The following is a 26779-nucleotide window of genomic DNA, read 5'->3' as shown; positions in this document are numbered from 1 at the left end:
TGAGTTACAGCAGAAGTGAAGATGAATGTCACTGTGAAATGAAATTATTTTTAGCTCTCTGAGTGTAAGATTTAGAGTTAGGCACATCATGGGTGTTTGATGTATTCTTGCTGAAGAGCAATTTCCAATGTTTATTAAATTTTATATGTGCATTCTGGTTGGCCATCCTAAGAGGATAGCTATAACTGAAATAAATGGGATTCATTTTAGATCAAGATTCAGGATCTAGCCATGTGACTATCTGACTTAAGGTCAGTGACTTAATCTTCCTGTGCCTCAGTCCAGTCCTGCCATGTTCAAATTGAGGACTGATCTGATGATAAAATGCATTATGGTTGTTGGACAATCTCTGCCACCACCCCATAACAAGAATGTTACTGGATAGTAAAGTACATTTTCACATCATTTGCTTCCAAATTGAACTCCCTGAGGTACTCAATATCTAGATACAGAGGTAGGGGTTGGTGAGAGCCTAAGAGATAGAATTTGGAGACAGCAACTGCAGAGCTTAATGCTCTGCATTATATTATATTATAATTAGTTGGGTATGGTGGGAGATCAAGGCTACAGTGATCTGTGATTGCACCACTGCACACTAACCCGGGCAATGGAGTGGAACCCTGTCTCACTAGAAACAGCCCAAATGTGACATTATTCTGTGTATAAAGCCCTGTGTGTCTAGCCTGGTCCATACTCATAAAGCCAGTCCTAGTTCCTGGTCACCCAGTTTAACAGATTTATGTTAGTTGATTTCCATCTGCTGACATACTCTAGCATCTCATCTTAAAAAAAATCCATTATTATATTTAGCTGAATTATATTAGGCATTCTCTGTTTCCTTTTGGACCAAACTTCTTGAAGCTTGTCTCTATTTGTTGTATCTGCATTCTTACCTTCCATCTACTAACATGTAGGGAACCAGTCCTACATCACCTGTGGGTACCCTGGGTTCGGTGGTGACAAACGAATCAGAAAAAGACAGATTAAGAGAGATAGTGGGACCAGGGGGACGTCACTCATTACTTTGGAGGAGACAGTGAAGGCCCCAAGCTCTGATCGTATTATATATTGATTACAATCACTTTGATCTATAGGGTAGGTGTGGAGTGATGGTGGAATGAATCGGTGAGCTGGAACTGATGTGTCATTCTAAGGATTGATAACAGTGGCAGTTTGGGAGTTTCAAAAAACAAAAACATGTGGTTATCTTTAGCCTATTATCTATGTGCAGCTGACGGAACATGGGCCTTACAAGAAGCCCACCATGTCTGACTATGTCATAGCACTATGTCCTTGAGCACAATGTTTATGGTAACAGAGCCTAGGATACCCTGCACTGGAACGTGAGGCATAGAGAGGCCCTCCTCCTCAGAGGCATCCTGCAGCCTTCTGCAGTTTGTTGTTCCTTGTTTATACATCACTCATAACCAATTTATGTAGACACTGTAAGTCCTTTCTCCTTTGCTGCTTTTCCCAACACTAACTCACTACAGTCTGGCTCACGCCTCCACACTCCACTAAATTGCTTTTGTGAATATCAACATCCTTCATGTTGCCTACTTTCCTAGATTTTTCTCACCTACTCAGTCAGACAGGAGCATTCAACATAAGTGAACTACAAGAGTAGTGCTGAACTGGATCAACTATCTCTTTCCTCCACTTTCCATAGCTAGATTGCTTTCCTCTGCCTGATTTCTAAATATTAGGATTCCTCTTCTCCTTTGTCTCCATACTCTCTCAGAGTAGACTTAGCCATCCCCATAAAATTAATAACCACATCTTTCTGTCTCTATCCTAGATTTTCCCACTCATTACTGAATACTCAATTCCAGCTCCTATTTGGCACCATCAATAGCTATCCCATAATCACTGTATGCATCCAAATTGAACTCTAGACTGCATGTGAACAGGTCCTCTACTTCCACGCTTTTTCATCTTAGTAAAATGCCACAGCCATCCACATAACTACTCAAGCAAAAACCCAGGATTTATCCTTGATTTTGTTTTTTCCAGCTCACCCCATATTCAAGCCATCAATAACACCTAATTATTTTATATTGAAAATAAATGTTGAATAAACTCTCAGCTTTCCATGTTTACTGCCACACTGAAATGAATATGATTGTCATATTTATAATCGGCCACTATTTTTTTTTTTTGAGACAGAGTCTCGCTCTGCTGCCCAGGCTGGAGTGCAGTGGCATGATCTTGGCTCATGCTAAGATCCAGAATCCCTTGAACCCTCTGCCTCCCAGGTTCAAGGGATTCTCCTGCCTCAGCCTCCTGAGTAGGTGAGATTTCAGGCACCCACCACCACCGACTAATTTTTGTATTTTTAGTAGAGACAGTGTTTCACATGTTGGCCAGGCTGGTCTTGAACTCTTGACCTCAGGTGATCCATTCACCTCAGCCTCCCAAAGTGCTGGGATTACAGGTATGAACCACTCTGCCCGGCACAATAGGCCACTTTTGATTTTTTCATCCCAGCAACTTAAATGAGTTTTCAACATAGCACTTATGGAAAATTGCAAACATAAATTGGGGTTTCACAGATCAAAAAATTCCATCTCTGCCTCCCAGCTCCCAAAAAACTAGGGAAGAAAAAGGAAATCAATATCAGGTGACTTTTGTTTTTTATTTGCCAAGTAAAGGCATGGGAAACTATGATGATTATATAATGATAGCAATAACAGCTAACATTTATTGAGCGATTACTGTGTGCCAGTCACTAGCTTAGAACTTTACATAGCCAATCTTTTTATTCTCATAAAAACTATGTGTAAATACCAAGCACACATACATTCAAGAAATGACATAATCTTAAAATTAAATTTTTAATAGCTTTCATAAGTTGGTGGGACACGTATACATTGTCCTAATTTTTCTTATCCACAGTAGACTAAGAAAAGCTTTGCTGTAGTTGGTACTTGTCCTCAGAGAGTGACTGGGACCACTGATTTAATCTGTAACCCTCTGATGCCATGACATTAGTTAAAGTTGAAGGTCAGCTCTAGAGCCTATCACTTAGGATCCACTGATAAAAAAAAATCACTCAACTGGCTCACCAGCTCTTCATTACTTCAAATGGTTGGCAGCAAATGGTTGCCGCTAACACTTGAAGAGCTTGGTGGGTCCTTTAAGAACATAATTGGAACTTCTCCAAGGAGGCAGCCTCCAAGGCCAATTGATGGCAGCTGTTTGCACTGTCAGCACTTCCCTTTTTGAAACACAGTGCCCCAGGAAGTCTGGGATTTACTGACATCTATGCCTGGTGCCAAAACCAAGCAATGGACAGCAAAAGCTTCTTTTCCTGTTGCTGGACCCCACTTCATGCATTTGCTCAGAAGTCAGAAATACATTGACAATTTCTTTCAAACAAATCACAAAGTAGAAGAGTGGGGCAGGATGGGGGGATTAACATCAATTGTTGGATGCTCCTCAATCAAATAAGTGTCGTTAGTAGGAAGCAAATTCTGCCTAGTCATATTTCAAATGCATTACAGGTTGTAACCATTTAACTGAATTTAGATTGTGTGACCATCAAATAATATATCTTACAAAAATAGCATATTTTACCCTCCAAAACACCGGATGTATTGGCCCAAGTAATTCCACTGGCTCACACTGATCAATTGAATGACAGTCAGTGAAGGGTCAATTTATTAAGCATCTGCAAAGAACAGATTCTAGTCTCAGTTTAAGACAAGAGGATTATGAGTGGATATCAGAAATCCCCTAGAGCATGTGAAGAAATGTATGCAAGATGTTCAGAGCAGGAGTCAGCACAATATGGCCCATGGGCCAGATCTAACCCACTATCTATTTTTGCATGGCTCATGAACTAAGAATTGTTTTTACACTTTTTTGGGAGATGGAGTTTTTCTCTTGTTGTCTAGGCTGGAGTGCAATGATGCGATCTTGGCTCACTGCAATCTCCATCTCCTGGGTTCAAGCAATTCTCCTGCTTCATACTCCCAAGTAGCTGGGATTATAGGCATGTGCTACCAGGCCTGGCTAATTTTGCATTTTTAGTAGAGACAGTGTTTCTCAATGTTGGTCAGGCTGTTCTCGAACTCCTGACCTCAGGTGATCTGCCTGCCTTGGCCTTTCAAACTGTTGGGATTACAGACATCAGCCACCACTGCTGGCTGATTTTTATACCTTTTAGTGATTGGAAAAAATCAAAAGAATGATATTTACTCATAAGTGGAAAATGTTTTTGAAATTCACATTTCAGTGTTCTATAAATAAAGTTTTATTGGAACAAAGCCATATTTATTTGTTTCTGCATTGTCTAAGGCTGCTTTTATGCTACAATAGCAGAGTTGAGTAGTTGTGACAGAGACTGAATTACTTGGAAAGTATAAAATATTTAGTATCTAGCCCATCACAGAAAAAGTTTCCAACACCTGCTTTAAGTCATTCTTGTAAATAACCAAAGGTATATCTTACTCAAGTATAAAACAAAGTTAATTGTATTTATTTTACTATAAATATGCCTCCAGAAAGGGAAGAAGACATAGTTTAGGAGAAAATAGAAAAGTCCATGCAAGGGTATTGGATTCAAAATCTATAGCCATAAGATTTCTAGTCCTTTTTGGCAATGTCCTGTTTTAACAAGAATATTTTTCCATGACTGGCTTTTTAGTGTCTGTGCTCCCAAATGAACCTTCCTTGAATGGTCACATAGCAATGCATAGTAGAAATCCCTGTATATTTCATGGGACATGAGTTTGTGAATTAAGGGCTAACAATGGTCACTCTAATTGAGTTGACATTTGCGAGGCCATCCAGCAAAAGTCAGCTTCCCTGAAGGCCTTCACTCCCATTTTCACTGAAGACAGTAGACTTGAAGTCATAAGCAAATTATCTGAACAATGAAACTGGCTTACAGATTTAATTTTTCAGCCTAGGTAGTTGCAAAATGAAAATTTTAAATGTCTATAGCTTTGGATAGTATAAAAATTTAGTGTAGCATGAAAGTTATTTAATATTCAGCAACTACTTCAACAGAATTTGTTCAGAAGACCCTGATTAACACGTTCTTGATTTTAAAAAAATAATTTTAAAAAGCAGTGAATTGGTCGGAGGAAAAAAGAAGATGGCGTGGTAGGAGCAACTCAGGATTGCAGCTCTCAGTGAAGGCGCAGAGGGTGAGTGCAAGTCGCATTTCCAGATGGATTTTTGTTGCCCACAGAATGGGGAAATTCCCAGGTGTAGGAGAGACACGGGACGCCAGCACAGCTGTTTCGGCTGGCGTGGCCGTTTCAGCCGGTGCCGCAGTGCAGCGGCACTCCACACAAAACACACTGGTCTGGGTGCCCTGTTAAACTGGCAATCTGAGATTTGGGAGGGCAGATTAGCATATCCATCTGATTAAACGGAACTTGGACAGTGAGCCAGACCAGGAGATTCCTGGGAAGTGATGTTTGAGCTGGCACAGTGGGTCGCTACATGGAAAATCACACAGATCCTAGTACCTATCAGCAGGCGACTGAAACACCTGGGAGAGAGTCAATCGTTCAACTTAAAAAAAAAAAGGGCTCTGAGGCAGGGAGCCAGGTGATCAGGCTTGGTGGGTCCCACCCCCACAGGGACAAACAAAACGGCGATCCAAAACACTCAGGGTTGAGAGTTTCACTGCGGGCACAGCTGAACCCAGGACGGTGCAGCTCGGTGGGGGAGGGGTGTCTGCCATTACTGAGGCATTCCACCCCTACTGAGGTAAACTCACATTGCTGACACAGCCTGCTATAGCTGAGGCAACCTGCCATAAAAGAGGGACTCGGTGAATACAGAGGCGGGCCACCATCCCACAGCAGTTTTAACCACACCCATAAAACAGGACTACAGGGAATTACAATCGGCAGCAGGGTGGAGCCCATGGCAACAGTGCAGAGCCCACGGCAGCAGGGTGGAGCCTCGGCAGGCAAATAGTGACTAGACTGCCGCCTAACTGGGCAGGACAGTGCAACGGATACTCATAAAGAAAGCCCTAACTCCCCGAGACAGAGCATCTGAGGAAAAAAAGGGGTTTTATGAGTTCTGCTGTAGCAGACTTAAACGCACCTGCCTAACAGCCCTGAATGAATAACAGAGCTCACAGCTCAGCACTTGAGTTCCTATAAAGTACAGACCATCTCCTCAAGCAGCTCCCTGACCCCTGTATATCCAAAGACTCACCTCAAAAAGGACTGATTAGACTGATATTTGGCAGGCATCATTCTGCGACAAAGATAGCAGAAGAAGAAACTGGTAGCATCCCTCACTGTTCTGCAGCTGCTACAGGTGTACCCCAGACAAGCAGGGCCTGGAGTGGACCTCAGCAGTCATACAGCAGAGGTGCTAGACTGTTAGAAGGAAAACTAAGCAACAGAAATACTTCATCATTAACAACCTGGGTGTCCACTCAGAGACCCAATCGAAAAGTCAGGAACTACTCAGATGACAGGTGGATAAATCCACAAAGATGGGAAGAAACCAGCGCAAAAAGGAGAAAAACACCCGAAACCAAAACACCTTGCCTCCTACAAAGGACCAAAACTCCTCACCAGCAAGAGAAAAAAGCTAGATGGAGAATGAGTGTGATGAAATGACGGAATCAGACTTCAGAAGGTGGGTAAAGAGAAACTTCTGTGAGCTAAAAGAACATGTTCTAAATCAATGCAAAGAAAGGAAGAACCTTGAAAAAAGATTCGAGGAAATGTTAACAAGAATGGACAACTTAGAGAGGAATGTGAATGAATTGAAGGAGCTGTAAAACACAACACGAGAATTCGTGAAGCATGCACAAGTTTCAACAGCCGAACTGACCAAGCAGAAGAAAGAATATCAGAAGTCGAAGATCTACTTAATGAAATAAAACGAGAAACCAAGATTAGAGAAAAAAGCACAAAAAGGAATGAACAAAGTCTCCAAGAAATGTGGGACTATGTGAAGAGACCTAACCTACGTTTGATAGGTGTACCAGAATGTGACAAAGAGAATGAATCCAACCTGGAAAATACTCTTCAGGATATTATCCAGGAAAATTTCCCCAACCTAGCAAGGCAAGCCAATATCCAAGTCCAGGAAATACACAGAACACCACAAAGATATTCCACAAGAAGAGCAACCCCAAGGCACATAATCGTCAGATTCACCAGGGTTGAAATGAAGGAGAAAATACTAAGGGCAGCCAAAGAGAAAGGTCGGGTCACCCACAAAGGGAAGCCCATCAGACTCACAGCAGATCTCTTGGCAAAACTCTACAAACCAGAAGAGAGTGGGGGCCAATATTTAACATCTTTAGAGAAAAGAACTTTCAACCCAGAATTTCATATACAGCCAAACTGAGCTTCATAAGTGAAGGAAAAATAAAATCCTTTGCAAACAAGCAAGTACTCAGAGATTTTGTCACCACCAGGCCTGCTTTACAAGAGCTCCTGAAAGAGGCACTACACATAGAAAGGAACAACCAATACCAGCCATTCCAAAAACATACCAAATGCTAAAGAGCATCAACAAAATGAAGAATCTGCATCAACTAACGAGCAAAACAGCCAGCTAGCATCAAAGTGGCAGTATCAAATTCACACATAACAATATTAACCCTAAATGTAAATAGGCTAAATGCCCCAACACAGACTGGCAAATTGGATAAAAAACCAAAACCCATTGGTGTGCTGTAGCCAGGAAACCCATCTTACATGCAAGGATACACAAAGGCTCAAAATAAAGGGATGGAGGAAGATTTACCAAGCAAATGGAGAGCAAAAAAAAGCAGGAGTTGTAATTCTCATCTCTGATAAAATAGACTTTAAAGCAACAAAGATCAAAAGAGACAAAAAAGGTCATTACATAATGGTAAAAGAATCAATACAACAAGAAGAGCTAACGATCCTAAATATATATGGACCCAATACAGGAGCACCCAGATATATAAGGCAAGTTCTTAATGACTTACAAAGAGACTTAGACTCCCACCCAATAATAGTGGGAGACTTTAACACTCCACTGTCAATATTAGACAGATCAACCAGAGAGAAAATTAACAAGGGTATCCAGCTCTTGAACTCAGACCTGTAACAAGCAAACCTGAAAGACATTTACAGAACTCTCCACCCCAAATCCACAGAATATACATTCTTCTCAGCACCACATCACACCTACTCTAAAATTAACCACGTACTTGGAAGTAAAGCACTCCTCAGCAAATGCAAAACAACTGACATAATAACAAACAGTCTCTCAGACCATAGTGCAATCAAGTTAGAACTCAGAATTCAGAAACTAACTTAGAACCGCACAGATGGAAACTGAACAACTGGCTCTTGAATGTTACTGGATAAACAATGAAATGAAGGCAGAAATAAAGAAGTTCTTCAAAACCAACGAGAATGAAGACACAGCATACCAGAATCTCTGGGACACATTTAAAGCAGTCTCCAGAGAAAAATATATAGCAATAGGTGCCCATATGAGAAGAGTGGAGAGATCCAAAATTGACACCCTATCTTCAAAATTGAAAGAGCTAGAGGAGCAAGATCAAAAAAACTCACAACCTAGCAGAAGACAAGAAAGAACTAAGATCATAGCAGAACTGAAGGAGATAGAGACACGAAAAACCCTTCAAAAAACCAATAAATCCAAGAGCTGGTTTTTTGAAAAGATCAACAAAATAGACAGACCACTAGCCAGACTGATAAAAAAGAAAAGAGAGAACAACCAATTAGATGCAATAAAAAACAATAAAGGGGAAATCACCACAGATTCCACAGAAATTCAAACCATCATCAGAGAATATGACAAACAACTCTATGCACATAAACTAGTAAACCTGGAAGAAATGGATAAATTCCTGGATGCCTGTGTCCTCCTAAGCCTAAATCAGGAGGAAGCCAAAACTGTGAATAGACTAATAACAAGGTCTGAAGTCGAGGCAGCAATTAAGAGCCTACCACAAAAAAAAAGCCCAGGTCCAGATGGGTTCACAGCCGAATTCTACCAGACACACAAAGAGGAGCTGGTACCATTCCTTCTGAAACTATTCCAAATAATCCAAAAAGAGGGAATCCTTCCCAAATCATTTTATGAGACCAACATCATCCTGATACCAAAACCCAGCAGAGACTCAACAAGAAAAGAAAACTTCAGGCCAATATCCATGATTCAATATCCAGCATCCATGATGCTGCTGCAATCAGCTTGCCAATATCCATTTATTGAAGATGCAAAAATCTTCAATAAAATATTGGCAAGCTGATTGCAACAGCACATCAAAAAACTTATCCATCATGATCAAGTAAGATTCATCCCGGGGATGCAAGGCGGGTTCAACATACGCAAGTCTATCAACGTAATTCACCACATAAACAGAACCAAAAACAAACACCACATGATTATCTCAATTGATGCAGAGAAGGCCTTTCACAAAATTCAACAGCCCTTTATGCTAAAAACCCTCAATAAACTCGTTATTGATGGAACGTATCTCAAAGTAATAAAAGCTATTTACGACAAACCCACAGCCAATATCATACTGAATGGGCAAAAACTGGAAGCATTCCCTTTGAAGTCGGCACTAGACAAGGATGCCCTCTCTCACCACTCCTATTCAATATAGTACTGGAAGTTCTAGCCAGAGCAATCAGGCAAGAAAAAGAAATAAAGGGGATTCAAATAGAAAAGGTGGAAGCCAAATTGTCTCTATTTGCAGACGACATGATAGTATACCTAGAAGACCCCATCACCTCAGCCCAAAAACTCCTGAAACTGATAAGCAACTTCAGCAAAGTCTCAGGATATAAAATCAATGTGCAAAAATCACAAGCATTCCTGTACACCAATAACAGACTTAAAGAGAGCCAAATCAAGAACAAACTACCATTCACAATTTCTACAAAGAGAATAAAATACCTAGGAATACAACTTACAAGGAATGTAAGGGACCTCTTCAAGGAAAACTACAAACCACTGCTCAACGAAATAAGAGAGGACATAAACAGATGGAGAAACATTCCATGTTCATGGTTAGGAAGAATCAATATCGTGAAAATGGCTATACTGCCCAAAGTAATTTACAGAATCAATGCTATCCCCATCAAGCTACCATGGACTTTCTTCACAGAAATGGAAAAAACCACCATGAACTTCATATGGAACCAAAAGAGAGCCCGCATAGCCAAGTCAATTCTAAGCAAAAAGAACACAGCAGGAGGCATCACACTACTGGACATCAAACGATACTACAATGCTACAGTAATCAAAACGGAATGTACTGGTACCAAAACAGAGATATAGACCAATGGAACAGAACAGAGGCATCAGAGGCAACACAACATATCTACAACCATATAATCTTTGATATACCTGACAAAAACAAGCAATGGGGAAAGGATTCCCTGTTTAATAAATGGTGTTGGGAAAACTGGCTAGCCATGTACAGAAAGCAGAAACTGGACCCCTTTCTGACACCTTACACTAAAATTAACTCCAGTTGGATTAAAGACTTAAACATAAGACCTGGCACCATAAAAACCCTAGAAGAAAATCTAGGCAAAACCATTCAGGACATAGGAGTAGGCAAGGACTTCATGACCAAAACACAAAAAGCATTGGCAACAAAAGCCAAAATAGACCAATGGGACCTAATTGAACTCCACAGCAAAAGAAACAGTCACTAGAGTGAATAGGCAACCAACAGAATGGGAAAAAATTTTTGCAGTTTACCCATCTGACAAAGGGCTGATATCCAGAATTTACAAAGAATTCAAACAGATTTACAGGAAACAAACAAACAAACCCATCCAGAAATGGGCAAAGGATATGAACAGACACTTTACAAAAGAAGACATACATGAGGCCAACAAACATACGAAAAAATGCTCATCATCACTGGTCATTAGAGAGATGCAAATCAAAACCACATTGAGATACCATCTCACGCCAGTTAGAATGGCGATCATTAAAAAATCTGGAGACAACAGAGGCTGGAGAGGATGTGGAGAAATAGGAACATTTTCACACTGTTGGTGGGAGTGTAAATTAGTTCAACCATTGTGGAAGACAGTGTGGCAATTCCTCAAGGCCTTAGAAATAGAAATTCCATTTGACCCAGCAATCTTGTTGCTGGGTATATATCCAAAAGACTATAATTCATTCTACTATAAGGACACATGCACATGAATGTTCATTGCAGCACTGTTTACAATAGGAAAGAACTGGAATCAACCCAAATGCCCATTGATAATAGACTGGATTGGGAAAATGTGGCACATATACACCATGGAATATTATGCAGCAATCAAAAATGATGAGTCCGTGTCCTTTGTAGGGACACGGATGAATCTGGAGAACATCATTCTCAGCAAACTGACACAAGAACAGAAAATGAAATACTGCATATTCTCACTCATAGGCGGGTGATGAAAAATGAGAACACATGGACACAGGGAAGGGAGTACTAAACAGTGGGGTCTATTGGGGGGAATAGGGGAGGGACAGTGGGGGAGGGAGCTGCGGAGGAATAGCCTGGGGAGAAATGCCAAATATGGGTGTAGGGGAGGAAGGCAGCAAAACACACTGCCATGTGTGTACCTATGCAACTATCTTGCATGTTCTGCACATGTACCCCAAAACCTAAAATGCAATTAAAAAAAAAGCAGTGAATTTTTATCAAATCCAACTCGTGCTTTAACTAGAAACATCCAACATCCCAGAATTGAACTGAGCCATCTTGTTTCACTCATTAAACCAAATAAATATAAATTGTGCCACATAAAAACTGGTAAGGAAAACTTACAGAGAAGCATAACCACTTGATCATACAATAGGAAATTTACATTTTTACCTGTAAATCCCATTACAAATATTTTACATGTAAAAATTTGTTACATTTAAACTAGGAGGAAAAATCAAGGGAAAGACATTTCCAACAGAACAAGAGTAGCTATGATTACAACCTTTCATTTCCCAAACTGGGACCCACAGAATATTTGAGACACAAGGAATTAAAAGGTTTTTCACAAAAATTATTTCATTTTGAAATAAATATTTAAAATATTTATTTAAGAATTATTTCATTTTGTTATTTAAGAATTATTTCATTTTGAAATAAATATTTAAAATATTTATTTTAAAATATTTAAGAAGATGGAGATTTCAATATTATAGGTCATTTCAGAGACTTTAATATACTAACAAACACTGGAAGTTCTAAAGGTAGGATTAGGTTTGCTAAATTTATTTGAGTTGATTCTCTTAAACAAGTATTCATAATTCACTGCTCAGAGAACACTCCGGCTGGAATCACTAGCTCAGTGTTTGTGGTCTGTTTTCTTGGCTTTCTAGTTTGTTTCTCCTTTGTGTCGAGAAATAAAGCCCTTTCAAATTAAAACCGTTGCCATAAATTGGACTTGAGGTTATTTATGACAAATGCCTTTACTAAATGTTAGGTTGTCCAAGATGACTTAAATTTTTAAGAAGCCAATTCTTGCTGGAGAAATTTTTCTTTAACTTTTCCAAGTGTTCTAATGCAAAATAATAAATATACGACAACATTACTCAAGGCTGATAAGGAAAAGTCAGACTTTCATTTGCCTATCCAACTGAGTGCAAATAGGCCACAAGTAGACATTAAATAACAAAAGAAGTTTTCAATGTCCTTCATAGCTGGAATCAGTTTGGCAACATCCTATTTCTTTTGGATTGCAACGCTGTGGCCAATTTTCTTGGCCCAACATTTTAAAGGATCCCATTGCCTCTGTCACTGAAGATGCTGGAAAACTGAAAACAGCCACATATCCTAGGAGAAGAGTGTTGCCAAATAAAAGTGGAACACTGAGTTTTCGGCAAGTCCAAAGAATAATGCAATAATTGAGTTCTCTCTGCAAAACTCAGGGTATTGATGAACTCTTTGGAGCAGCGTTTTAACTAAGTCCAAATTTTCTTAGCTATAATGCTCTTGAAGAAGGCTGTCTGTTGATTTAACTAAGCCAACTTTATCACCTTTACATTCTTCATATACACTTGGATACATATGTTACTCATAATGACTGCAAGCTTTTCCCTTGTTGCCTAGACTCTGAATTGTAAACAAGTCCACTTTCTCCTGTAAAGATTGCTTTTTTCTAAATCAGCGGGAAGACCTCAATACTGGATTTTTAAAATGTTCGTTGTTTAAAATAAAACAAAGCAAGCAAAACCATACCAACCAACCAACCAACCAACCAACCAACCAACCAACCAAAAAAACCTAGTGCATTCAGATAGAGAAAATAAAGTAGATTAAAAAAAAGGTTATAAGCATTAAAAACAAATATTACTTGCACACCTATTCTTTTATTTCAGAAAACAAAAAATGTTTTTCTGCATCATTAATTATTTTTCAGAATATCCACATAGTAATTGGGAATGAGGAACAGTTTTCACTGCATCTGTTGATCAAATGAGATTACTTATTAGTCAGTTTTAGACTTAAATCAGAAAAAGTAAACTTCAGTTATTTTCATCCCAATTAGTTCTTGATTTTGCCTTAAACAAAAATACAATAACCTCAGTGGGTGCAAAAAAGATATCAGATGAGATTATGATTTTGTGCAGTCAATAACTGGGCTTCTTTTAAAGTGTTTTTATATAGGTTTTCACAGAATCCATAAAATCTACCATTCTGTTAATCCAATCAATAGAATCATGAGTAGGCCTAATCAAGCATGGCATCAACAGAGCTGCATTTAATGAATTGTGCTTCTCTCAGAAATTAAAGTACTCTGAAGAATTCACACTAGGAAACTCTGATGTTAGTAAATAACACTTAATTAGCAATAATTGGGTGGTTACTTTATGTGCAATGCTTTGCTAAGTGTTTTACTTGCATTATTTATTCAATCCTCACAAAAACCTAATGAAGTATGCCCAATTATTACCTGCATTTTACATATAAAGAAACTGACGCTTTACAAAGGTTAAATAACGTTCACAATAGAAATTCACCCCCCCAATTAATTCATTAGTAATTATTTAGGTTTGGAGACTTTTCTCACGGTATCTCAAGTTTCCTTAGAATATCTTATAATTAGTCAAATTGACTCTAGAGTCTGATAATGGTTAACCAGGCTATATATCCCCTTTGACTCTTCTCATAGAAACATGTTGACTACTGGAATGCGGCACAGCTGAGATTTGAACATGTGTATGCCTTTCCAATTACTCTAGCCCATCATGCCAGGCTGTGTCCCATTATTAAAACACAAAACCTAATTAGGCAGAAGACAGTATATTGGTTCCTCAAAGAGTTAAATAAGGAATTACATGATCCAGTGATTCTACTTCTGGGTGTCTACCCAAAATAATTGAAAACAGGGACTTGAATAGATATTTGCACACCAATGTTTATAGCAGAATTATTCACAAAAATCAAAAAGTGAGGAAAATCAATGTCAACTAATGAAAAGATAAACAAAATGTGGTATATCCATACAATGGAATATGACTCAACCTTAAAAAGAAAGAGAATCTTGACACATGCTACAACATAGATGAACCTTGAAAATATATGCTAAATGAAATATGGCAGACACAAAAGAACAAATATTATATGTTCCATCTATATGAGGTACATAGAGTAGTTAAATTTATAGAGACATTAAGTAAAATGGTTGTTAACACGGACTGGGGAGGGGATGGAATGGAGATGTTATTGTTTCAGGGGTACAGAGTTTCAGTTGAGAAGATAGAAATGTTCTGAAGATGGGTAGTGATGATGGTTGCATGATAATGCAAATGTACTTAATGTCATAAACCATATATTTTAAAATGATTAAATTTAAAAATTTTAAATTTTAAAATTTAAATTTTTTTATATTTTATTTTTATATCTATTTTTCGTATCTGGTAAATTTTATTATATACATTTTACCACAATAATGAAAAAAGTAATTAGCACTTAGATTTGCCCTAAAATATAAAAGCTCAAACCAGAAAACAAAGCAATAGTTTGATTTGAGATCTAATTTATGAAAGATACCTTACAGTAATCAAATAAGCAAGTCTCACTCTGTTGCCAGGTTGAAGTACAGTGCTGTCATCTCAGCTTACTGCAATCTCTGCCTCCTGAGTTCAAGTGATTTTCCTGCCTCAGCCTTCCAAGTAGCTGGGACTACTCAGGTTTACACCACAACGCCCAGCTAATTTTTTTGTATTTTTCGTAGAGACAGGGTTTCACCATGTTGGCCATGATGGTCTCAATCTCTTGACCTCGTGATCCACTCACCTCGGCCTCCCAAAGTGTTGGGATTACAGGTGTGAGCCACCACAGCCCTACCTGTAAATCTTATACTTTGTTTTCAGTGAATAAAGATGACCATACGTAACTAGTAAAATGATGTGTTCAAGATCAGATATCAGACGTAACAGCATGAAATACAAGTGTCAAAGCAATAGTATGATTTGAGATCTAATTTATGAAAGAGTTAAACAAAGCAATAGGATGAATTCTTGCAAGAATAGCTTATCTCAAAGGATATCCAATAACATCTTATCTTGTTCCTTAATTACCTTCAAAGTGAACAAAAACACTTTTTCCATGAGATAGAATTCTTATAATACTACTTGGGACAATGTGTTAAACTTTATTCTCATATCTATCTATTGAAAATATTAAACAGTTTGAAGAAAATATTAAACACTTTTTTAAAAATCACATTTGGATTCTTTTCAGCAATATTTTTAAAATAATTAAGTTGGCTCATTTTAGTGCCCTTGGTTCTGGCCCAGTCTGATTATGTATATAAAATATGGATATCAAAATGACAGAGGCATTAATGTTCTTTGATTAGTCAGTGCTTTTTGGTTGTTTCTTTTCTGGTCAGAAACTTCAGAGCTTCACAGCAATCAGATAGAATTTTACCTTGTGCTCAATTCAGATTTATGTAAAGAGCCAAATAAACTTTATGAAATGTACTGAATTTTAAAGAAAAGTAAATTTCCTGGAATCACATACTTTTTCTCTCAAAACTCAATGATCTTTTAATCAAATAAGTTAATATGGCAATAAATACAGTCTCTTTGACAAAACTAGTGCTCATGAGAGAATGTTAAGGTATAGGCAACTATTCAATCCCAATTTTGTCATTATTTAGATGCTGGACTTGTTTTTCCTGTCCTTGAACTATTCTTTTCATGTAATTTTCATAGCTGGCTTCTTCTCATCTTTCAGGCTTCAGTCCAAATGTCACCTTTTTAGAAAGGACAACCCCAACCACCCTATCTAAGGTGGCCTCCCCACCATCACTGTCACTCTCTGTAAGATCACTAAAAGTCATTTCCTTGGTGGCACTTTAAGGCACTGTGAAGTTACCTGGTTTATATATTATTTACCTGTTTATTGTCACCATCAGAACATGGGTTTCACAAAGACAGAGCAAGGACCATCTTGTTTCCTCCTCTATTCCTCATGTCTAGAGAGTGATGAGTTTATAGTATGTGGACTTGCCCTCCTACTTCCTTTGCCTTGCAACTGTGTGCATAAACAGATAGAGAGCCTAGCACCTCTGGGAAGAGAGACTTGTCGCTGTGCTCAGATCTTCCCTTTATGGGTGCTGCATCCATCTCATTGGACTAAGAAGCCAGGCAACAAAAAGGTGGCGACCTAGAGGGTGTTAAAAAAGACCTATCTGGTCCCTAAGCCTAACTCCTCCAACCTAGTTTTCCTAGAGTCCCTTAAGGTAACTAAAAGGGGGTCCCTTACTGACCAGTTATCACAATCCTTTGGATACGTAACTTTCTTGCGCACCCCACAAGAAGAAAATGGCTGAATCAAGGAAGAGTTAGGCATTTCTGTGTTTCCTCATCATAATCCTAATATCTTCAAATGACACATAGCCCTAGCAAGTTAAAGGCATGCAGCTGGCCTCTCTTTTCCAGTCATTCTCTGATGACCAGCCTCATGTACAACATTAACTCTGAGTCCACAGGAATCAGAGTAAAGCAAATAAATGAAAAGCAAGCCTACTTGTCTTTCCATTTTAAAGACAGTAAAATCGAGTAATGTCACTAGTCTCTAGATCTTTGCTTTTACTATTTTGATAAATTAAAGCAAGGCAACAAAAAGAGCAATGAGAAGAAGTTTTCTTAAGACCCCTTTCTAGCTATATAATTTCAAAGTTCCTAGGAACGATTTTGTAGAAATAGTAAAAATGGGCCTTCAAACTGATAGTGAATAGCTTGAAACAAGGCATCCTGATCAGCCATATATTTTGTATTTAAAAGAATTTCCATCTAAAGATTCAAAACTAAGATTGCTTACCCCGACTATGGCAGACATAGTTGTCCCCAATCATGACAATCTGCTAATTCTCCTTTTTTTGGTAATAAAACAGAACTCCTTATTTTTGGAAGGTTCACGGCCACCCAAGGTAACAAACTAAATTTCCTTTTGTTTACTTGCACTTACCTAGATACAAGGGAAATTGTATGTAGGTAAGTGCAAGTGAATATACATGACGAGCTGGAGCGATTCCTTAAAAGAAGTGAGCATAACCTCCCCTACTTTTCACCTTTGTCACTGGCTGGAATTTGGTGTGGTGGGTTAGCCACCCTGAGGGTACCACTCTAGAAATGGGAAGAGAAGGAAAAAGGCAAGCTAGTTGGAATCAGAGTCCCTAACTGGCTGGAACCACACATCATCTAGATTACTTATGCCTAGATTGTCACATGAGAAAGAAAAACAAGTCCATTTGGCTTAAGCCACTGTTATTTGTATTTCCATTTCAGTAATTAAACTTGCATTCTAACACAGTAAACTTTCCTTGATAATTTAAAGCTTCTTCAGAATTCACAAAGTTGCTTTAGGATCTCAAAAGGATAAACTTCTTGAATTGGAACGAACCTATCATCTCACTTTATTGAGAACTAAGTTGAAGACAGAGTCAGTAAATAAACTGCTTGAGCCTAGCAAGTAACTGGTAGTAGGACTGGTGTCAGATTTCCTCAATTTCAGTACATTCTTTTCCTCCCTGTTCCAATTAGCAGAGCTCTCTGGGAATTACTCGAAAGAGCTCCCTCTCAGAGAGGTCTGAACTACTTAATACCTGGGGCCTGGGGCATTTTTTCCCCCAGACAACCTGTAAACAGCTGCCACCTGCATACGCCAATGCTGTTCACACTTACATATAGAAAGGAAGGGTGGCACGAGGAGGCATTGCCCAGTTCCAGCATGCCTCACTGATGGGAGAATCAGGAGGACTCATGCCTTTACTCTTGTCTAGATGAATCTTTCCCTTCCCTTAAATAAAACTGATTATTTTTTCTATGACATAGCATTATGGGATTTGTCTAGTAGGCAAATGCTTGGCAGTTGGAAATTCAGAAGGCACAGCTTCATTCTATAATATTATGAGCACTGGGTATCAGTCATGTACATTTTGATAATATATTTTCTATAACAATGAGCAATAGGGGTAACTTCAACTGCCAAGGAACAGCACAGAGGACAAACAGATCATTTAACTATCTACCTCATGTCCAACCACAGCTCCCTTTGGACAAAGGACATTGATATAGTGGAGATTAGGAAAGCTGCCAAAGGTCCCAGGAAAGTGGAAGGTAAAACCTAGCTATGAGCCTACTAAGTCCTCAGGCCGAATCACGCAGCTCCGCCTTTTTCCTTCAAGGTTCTACAGACCATAATTATGCTTTACTTATGAAACCAGAAACGTGTACTTGAATTTGGAAAATTCTATTTTTTATATGCCATTATCCCACATTTCTTACCTTCTTCATTTTCATCAAACACTGGCGGTTTGCTTGAAGTGTTGGCTCCCATGGTTGAATCTGCCTAGACTGGGATCCTTGAGTTATACTATCCTGGCAGAAACACCCATCTTTGCTCAAAACACGTCCTGAAGCTTTAGTTGGATATCTAGGATAGGAAAAGAAATAGTATCTTAATAATGTGGCATACTTTAGGCACCCTGAATACAGACTGTGGCGGAAACATTAACCTCATCTGTATCACTGTAGTGAAAACTCTTGTGTTTGAAAACGATGATTTCAGAATAAAAACCTCTAGCAACAGGAGAACACACTGCATGGCTCATCAGTACCAGACCTAGACTTGTAAAGTGGGAGGAAAGCAAGATATTTTTCAAAATATGTAGAAAAGTTAAAAATTAAGTCAGCGATGCTTTATTCAACAACTATAAAATAAAAATATTGTTGAGAAAATATGCGGATTTTATACTTTCTTCTTGTTATTGGGTGATCAACAACAAAACTTTGTTTTTTAGTCATAGAGATGCATTAGCTATCTCTTTCTGCATGCCCTGGAAGGTACTACAACATAAGAGAAGAAAGTTCTGGGTTGGACTTTACTATACCAGCAAATTGCTGAATTTCAGATTGTTTCTCTTTTTCCTTCTTCTGAACTTGGAGAAGATAATGGTCCTTCCCTTAATGGAGAGTTGAATGTGATAGACATACATTTAACTCTTTTATATTAAGTTAAATGTATAATATGCACATATATAACTCTTTGTGTTGTATTTATGTACCTATAGCTCTATGTGTTGAGTTACATAAATGTATAATATGCATATACTTATCTCATTATATATTTAGTTAAATAATACACATGTATGTATCTCTTTGCTATATCATATTTAAGTATGTTATGTACATTTATATTATATATAACTATATATTGAACTATGTATTACATAAATGTATGACATACATACATTTAACTCAATACATAAAGCAGTTTCATAGCATAAGTGCTCAAAACTGTTAGCCGCTCTATTTAAAGAGGCTCAAATTAAATTTAAATTACATTTAAAGAGGCTCAAATTAAATGATATGTGTGAACAAGAAAAAATCCTGAAAAAAGTATTTATGGCTTTGCTCCACTTTAAAACATAAGGGTAAAGAGAGGCAGCATCCTGTGTTCCAGTCCTAAAACTGACACAGATAATGCCTTTGATGCAGTCACTTAACCTCTCTGCTCTAGAATGGGGGAAATAACAGTGTCTATCTCAGGAGTGACAAGTCGGGATCCTTATAGCAGCCAGGCAGATAATACAAATGAGTGAGCCAGACCAAACATTTAACATTAGCACATTGGGCAGACAATGATGACATTGGCTCCATCCAAAGTGGCTCCCAAATCAAACAGATTGTCACCACATGGAAACATGGGCCCAAATCTTCGGATCTACCCGAAAAATGGGTGAAGCTCTAGATTTTGTACAAAACAATATTTTAAAATTCTGCTCAGCTATCTGGCTTAAGGAAATTCTATGCTTAGCACAAGTATGGTCATGGATACAGACAATGAGACAATATATGTAAGGTAACTGGCGCAATGCCTGGCACTTAATATGCGAAGAATGAATGTTAGCTCCTGCTAATTCTAAGAGTAGCAGAATTTCCTTATTGTGTCTTTTTTTAAATAGTTGATTTCCTCCTGAGCTCTTTACATGTGAAGGGAATATCGATTACAGGCAGAATTGAAGAAAGTGTTAAGAACAAGTTATTAAAAAAGAACTTAGGAAACCCTTAAGCAAGTGTAGAAGAAAAGCTCATTTTCCCATTAGGAAAATGTAAGTAAAGCCTTCTTTTTGAAGGCAGATTCATTAAGGAAATGCTATTTTTCATATTAAAAGCCAACTGCTGGCAAAGTGCCTTATGGACTTTAACAAGAATCATTAAGAGAGCAAAGAGAGTCAGCAATTAGGAAGCAACCAATTAAATGGTATGGGAGAGGGAGTGAGCAGGGGCAGGTGGTCACAGGTGGCTGAAGAAAGCTCAGTGGAATTATTGAGATCCAGGAAGATAGAACTCAACCATTTCTCCAAGCTAAAAAATTAAAAAGGTGTTTAACTCCAGTGGAAAAGGGAGTTGAGAAGTAAGTGGGATGCACTTTTTATTGTGAGTGTTTTATTGTGAGTTAGGGAGAAGCATATGGAGGTGTCCTCTGTGCTTTATTATGGCATTTAAAATCCAAATGAGGGATAGTATAAGGACTGAACCACTGATGGCACCAGAAGGAGATGAACGGTCCTAAAGGGAACATTGATTTTAAGGAACTGCAGTTGTTAACTGCAGGCAGCAACTACATTCTCTTTTATTTTGTACTTAAAACCTGAGTACATGTAGTTTTCACACTGCACCCCAGCCCTGTCATTCTTATATCATTCTTCACACCTCAGCTTTTTCTCAAGTAGTCTGTCGTCCTGCAACATTGACATGTACCAAGCACTGACCTTGCAAGTTGTCAAATCAGAAAGAAAAAGACGAAGGAATATTATAGCAATTTTCCATGTTTCAGAGTTCCATTCTGATGCGCGAACAATTTTGTTCACCACAGACCCAGTGATTTTTAGTGGGAAGATAATATGCAAACAGGGAACCATTTTTGTGTATGTCTGGGGAAGGGGGAAGCAGATGGAACTACTGGGTGGTGGTTTAGTGTCTTCTTCATTGCACCTAACATACACAATCCAGTTTAAAATTATTTTTCATTTTCTCTCCCATGTGGATAACCAAATTAGATTTTTTTCACATCTAGAAAGAAATCAAACTTTCTCTGGCAGGAAAATGGAGACATATCCTTTGCACTCTGCTGAACAGAGCCCAGTAGAGCTGTAGGACTCTTTCACCAAACCCCACACCCTTCCTGATCTCCTGGCACTAAATTTGTAGTGTTACCTAAGGATCATTTTGGGATGTCAAGAGGACAGCTACCATCCATGAAAATGAAAATTCAAAGCATCTGAAATATAAAAGGAAGAGAAATTTGGCTTGCAGGGACACAGGGAGTTTTCAGACTCTACCTTGACCTGGCCGATTATCAGATTATTAACTGGGGACTAGTTTGCTAATACCAACATTTCATCTTCTGCCTGTACTTTTGGGGGTTGTCAACAGGTAAGCTTCTGTAACCACCAAGCCTCCCTAGGTGAAGAGGTGTGGTCTTCTAGGATTAGAAAACACAGGGGGTGATGCAAGAAAGTTGCAACTTTTGATTGAACTTTTTAGATTTCATTGTCACAGCGTGTGCATAGACACACCTTACTTTATTTGCATTTGAAAAACAGAACTTCTTAGATTAATAAATATTTTAAAATACGAGAAAGAAAGAAACGTGAAAAACACCTAAGTGAATAACACTGTCTCAGTTAAGAATTGTTTCTATTTTGTCATCTTTACATAATCATTTTCATTTTTTAAAAATTTTAGGGAAATATTTTTTTCCATCTTAATCCTAATGTCCAATTGATTTCCCTTTCACACTTTCCAAAGACAGCCACAATCAGGGATGTGATATGCATTTTACAGTACCCGTTCTACGATTTTACAAACATGACGTGTTTTAAAATAAGTCGCCTAAATGGCACAATAGAGTGGTTATATTTTGCATTTTGCTGTGTCTATCTACAGTGATACTTATGAAGTCTAGGTACAAGCATGCTGATCCCTACAGCTCTGATTTAAGCTTTTTAAGTGCTGCATAGCAGTCCGCTGTGTGAATACACCACATTTTACTTTTCCGGTCCTGGGGTAAAAAGTCCTGGTGGAGATGAAGTCAGCCATCAAAGACAGCTAATTTTTGCTTGTTTAGATGCTGGAGAACAAGCAGAAACACCTCCACTCACTTATCCAGCAAATATTTATTGAAGTCTGTCTGGGTCTGCACGTGAGTCAGTGCCAGGCTGGGGAACCTGGGTGGTGTGCAAAATAGCTAGAATTGGTCCCAGCCCGCATCTAGTTTTGTGAGTTATCTTGATCAGCAGCCTTTGTCTTCTCCTCTCCTTGAACTTCCTAGCTTCCCATCAGTACCCTTAATATGCGGGTTGTTATTATTTGTTAAATGTAGATCACCACTCACCTAGTCTCGATTCTTCCTTCATTCCTCCCCTGAGGCTCGGAACGATGCTTTCACCCGGGGAGCAGGTGTTAAGAGAAGAACTCCAGAGCAAGGAGCAAGGAGCAGGAGCAAGGAAAGGCACCTTTCTGCTTCGGAGCGGCGGCAGCTGCGAGCGCAGGGCTGGGCTGGGCTGCGCTGGACTGAGCTGGGCTGGGCTGGGGCGGGCACCTGCGGCTGCCGAGGGGTCCGAGCGCCGCCCAGCGAGCAGCCACCCCGAGAGGGGCGGCTCCCCGGCCTGGGAGGGAGGCGGGAGCTGCTTGCCAGCAGGCGTTCCCACTTAGCGCTATCCCCAGACTGGGTTGGATAGTAGCCTGGGTGAGCGCCAGTCGCCTGGGGTCGGTTTTCCGCCGGCGGAGGCTTGACAAGGACCCTGGGAGGGCGAGGCGGGAGGAGAGGGCTGCGGGCGGGGGTCCCGCTGCGCCTGGGCTGGATCTGGAGCAGCCAGGATGCAGAGAGCGCACCAACTTCCCGGGCCGTGCTCGGGTTCCCCTGAAGAGACGCGGCCAGTGCCACCGAGGTGGTGGACGTGTGGGTGGCGGGTCCGAGCCTGCGGATCTTAGAAGGGGAGAGGCAAGATTGCCATTAAGACTTCCCTTGACGTTTTGACGGGAGACCAAGGAAGGATGAGAATTTTACAGGATCCCAAGAGGAAAGATCCTTTAAGGACTGTGGGCCGGTAGATTTTGTTTTCTGTTTTATTGCAGAAGGAACTGAGGCACAGAGACGGAAAATACTTGCCCAGTGTAGCATAACAGTTAGTGAAGAGAACCTTTGGTAGGCCCGGGTCACCTGGCTCCCAGCCCCCAATTTTCCCAGGCACCTTAGTTGCCCTTGACACCGGCGCGTGGAGATAGGAACCGGACAGGGCAGAGATGAAGACAGTACTGCTGGAAGTTTCTCTGTTCTTGTCCATGGCAGCTCCCCGTAAAGCTCGTTGTAATAATCAACACGATTGAAATAATTTTTTATTGTCTCCGTTTCTAATCCAAGAGACACACACACCTAAGCCTACGCAGAATGGGCACGTAGGTTGCCCATGACATGATGACAGCGCTTGACTGTGGGCAGGGTCGATGGAGAGTGTGGGTCTGGTCTTGGGGTGGGGTGAGGACAGCTTCTTTTCAGCTCCACATTTCCCTGCCATGTGGAAATGCCAGCTCAGCATTGCCAACTATTCAGATTTTTCAAAAGAAGCTGGAAACAAGAACTTTCGGATTAAAGTCTTCCATTATTTTTAAACATGGACAAAATTTTAAACTGTTAAAACAAACAAAAGGCTGTCAAACAAAATGTGTCTGTGGCTGACATGTCTGTTTCAGATTTCCATTGTTTGATCTGTGGAGATGTAAAGTTCCACAGGGTGAAGGAATCAGATTGGTCTTGTTTAACATTTTTGGAATTAGATCCTAGGATAGTGGCTGATGTACCCGAAATATCTGCTGAAATTGTTGGAGTGGTAGTAGTCACCTTGTGGTCAAGAGTGTCATAACGGACTTAATTAAAGGAAAACTACAAGATAACTCTATTGTCAACTAGCCTTTTTCCTCTTCTCTCTCATCTTAGTCATGGGCTACACCCTACCCCAGTATTTTAAAACTTGGACTAACCTTTAACTCTCGCTCGCTCACTTGTTCACTTTACAGTTGGGGTCTGGAAGGAGAGATTTGCCCTGAGTTGCACAGTGTGATGGTGGCAGAGCTGGGTAAAAACACACCCCTGTGCTGTTGCTCCACCACCTTCCGCTGTTGCCAACGCCTTATGCAAACCCTGAGAGAGGATGAGATACTATCAATGAACATTTGGTGTGGTGGGGCAAGCTGCAAAAGAGGGCTAATCACACCCAAGTCTAGACAAAAAAGAGAATTTTTAAGGAATTCATTTTTGAGAGAGGGCTTTCTTTTTAAGGCAAAAAGCAGGCACCTGGCAGAAAAATACATTTCATTTGTGTGACACCTGGGACTTGATGAAACATTTTGATTATCTTCATGGCATTGGAGATGCACTACAAATTCACTGGGCCTGTATTCTCTTTTTTCCCCCTGAGGAGAGGGCAATATTCATTTTATCGTCAAGGAAATTGATACTGCAAGAAAGTGACCTGAGACTAGAACTGAAGTCTATGGAAAACTCTTTAATTTGGTGTTCTGGCTGGTGTACAGGGCTTTGGAGTCAGGCATTCTTCCATTTCAATGCCAGCTCCACCAATAATATATCTGAGATGTTGGCCAAGTCACTCAAAGGCCCTAAATCTAGGTTTTCCAATTTCAGTAAAGAAAACAATGGTCATCTCTATCAGCTAGAATTAATGAAGGCTTAAATGAGATTTTATATAGATAGATAGATAGATAATGCACTTAACACAGTGCTAGGCAGTACAGAGTAAACACTTAGATACTGACAACACTTAAGGTCATTTTAATAAGCAGGCCACCAGGTTATGCCCAAATACCTCTCAGATCTGTTTTCCAAACCTTTCTTCTGTTGGAATAGTCACATTTGCTTAAAATAAAACTAGTCAGTCCTAATGTATTTGTTCATGTAAAGGCATGGCATATCACAGATTCTATAGAAAAATAGTGATTCCTACTTTGTCTCATATGCAGTCTGTCAACTGCAGAACAGTTTCACAGAGCTGACTGTGTTTTAATCTTTTATTTATTCAGTTGTTCATGCTCTCTTGGTGTTCCCATCTTAAACATAGCTAGCTCTTGGGGAAATGGAAAGATTACCACAAGAAATGTACTTGAAAGGCTAGACTGCATGCTTGGGACAATCTCTGGAGCCCCCCAGTGGAGAGGAGAATGAAGTAAAGACTAAACCAGTGAGAAAGTCTTGTCCAGATAGATATGGAGAATTTTTTATCATTAAAAAAGTAAATAATGTCTTACAACACAAACTTTAATACCATGCAGTTTCAACTGTATTATTGGTGGCTTGAAAGCTAGGTTCCACTGCATTTAGACTAAATTGACACGCTTTGGTAGACGGGGACTGATGCTGTCCGATCCCTGTCACTCTGCCCCCCTCTGTCTATGGTCAGTATTCATCTGTTCACTCCAATCCAGCCCACTGGCCTTCTGCTCTTTGCGGATCACACTGAGCTTGTCCCCACCACAGGACATTTGAGTGGCTCTTACTGATGCATGAACGCAGTTCTGGACTCTTTTTCAATCAGCTGTCTCCTCACATTTCTCCTGCACAGAAAGACCTCCCCTCAAATCTTCTGATAGTTTCCTCACCACTCCCTCCATTCTCCACTGTACACCCAAATTTCTTCCATCATGTCACTCATCATGTGTTATCATTATTTTGCTTGCATAACTTCTTTGCTGTGTTTCTCCTCACTGAGCGCACCTTCCATGAGGATAAGAACATCTGTCTTTATCTATACAGCACTGAATCCAGTATTTGGCACATTAAATAAATTGCTAACATAATTAAATGTTTGTAATTTCCATCATTCTTTTCATTGAGTAATTTATGAGGAAAATGCAAAGAAGACACCTTATACTGCAGAGCAGTAACCATTCACTGGTGAAGTAAATAGACTTTTATAGGGCTATGTTTAAAGGGAACAAAGAAAAGTTGGAAGCTGTCACTGGACCTGAGGATTTTGCGATTCGGATTTTGTGAGGCAGAAACCATAGTTTGAGATTGACAGGTGCCTGGCTGGGAGCCCTCGCAAAGCACTGATCACAGCATTTACCTCTGCCTCTAAGAGCCAGAAGCCTCAGGAACATTTGATCTGTGTCTTGAAAGTTGAATGGAGTGTCACTAGACAGAGAAAGGGTATTATAGATTTGGAGAATGGGTCATAAAAAGCATAATATTTGGGGAGAATGATTACAAGTTTGATGTGATTGTAGTGTAAGGAGT

General features: G+C 39.5%; 1 protein-coding gene across 1 annotated transcript in view; it reads right to left on the bottom strand.

Moving 5' to 3' along the window:
- STK32A (serine/threonine kinase 32A) overlaps positions 1–23045 on the bottom strand; it is a 146780-nt gene extending 123735 nt beyond the window's left edge. Inside the window, exons 1-2 of the mRNA XM_008987313.5 lie at positions 22865–23045; positions 18751–18898 (exon numbers count right to left, since the gene is read on the bottom strand). Of these exons, the coding sequence (XP_008985561.2) occupies positions 18751–18802 (52 nt within the window). The 5' untranslated portion in view covers positions 18803–18898; positions 22865–23045. The remainder of the gene's footprint in view (positions 1–18750; positions 18899–22864) is intronic.
- Positions 23046–26779: the final 3734 nt, after the last annotated feature.

This window comes from Callithrix jacchus, chromosome 2 (genome assembly GCF_049354715.1).
Source record: "Callithrix jacchus isolate 240 chromosome 2, calJac240_pri, whole genome shotgun sequence".
Lineage (NCBI taxonomy): Eukaryota > Metazoa > Chordata > Mammalia > Primates > Cebidae > Callithrix > Callithrix jacchus.
The sequence above is the reverse complement of the archived record's forward strand: the minus strand, read 5'-3'. Positions and strand labels throughout refer to the sequence as shown.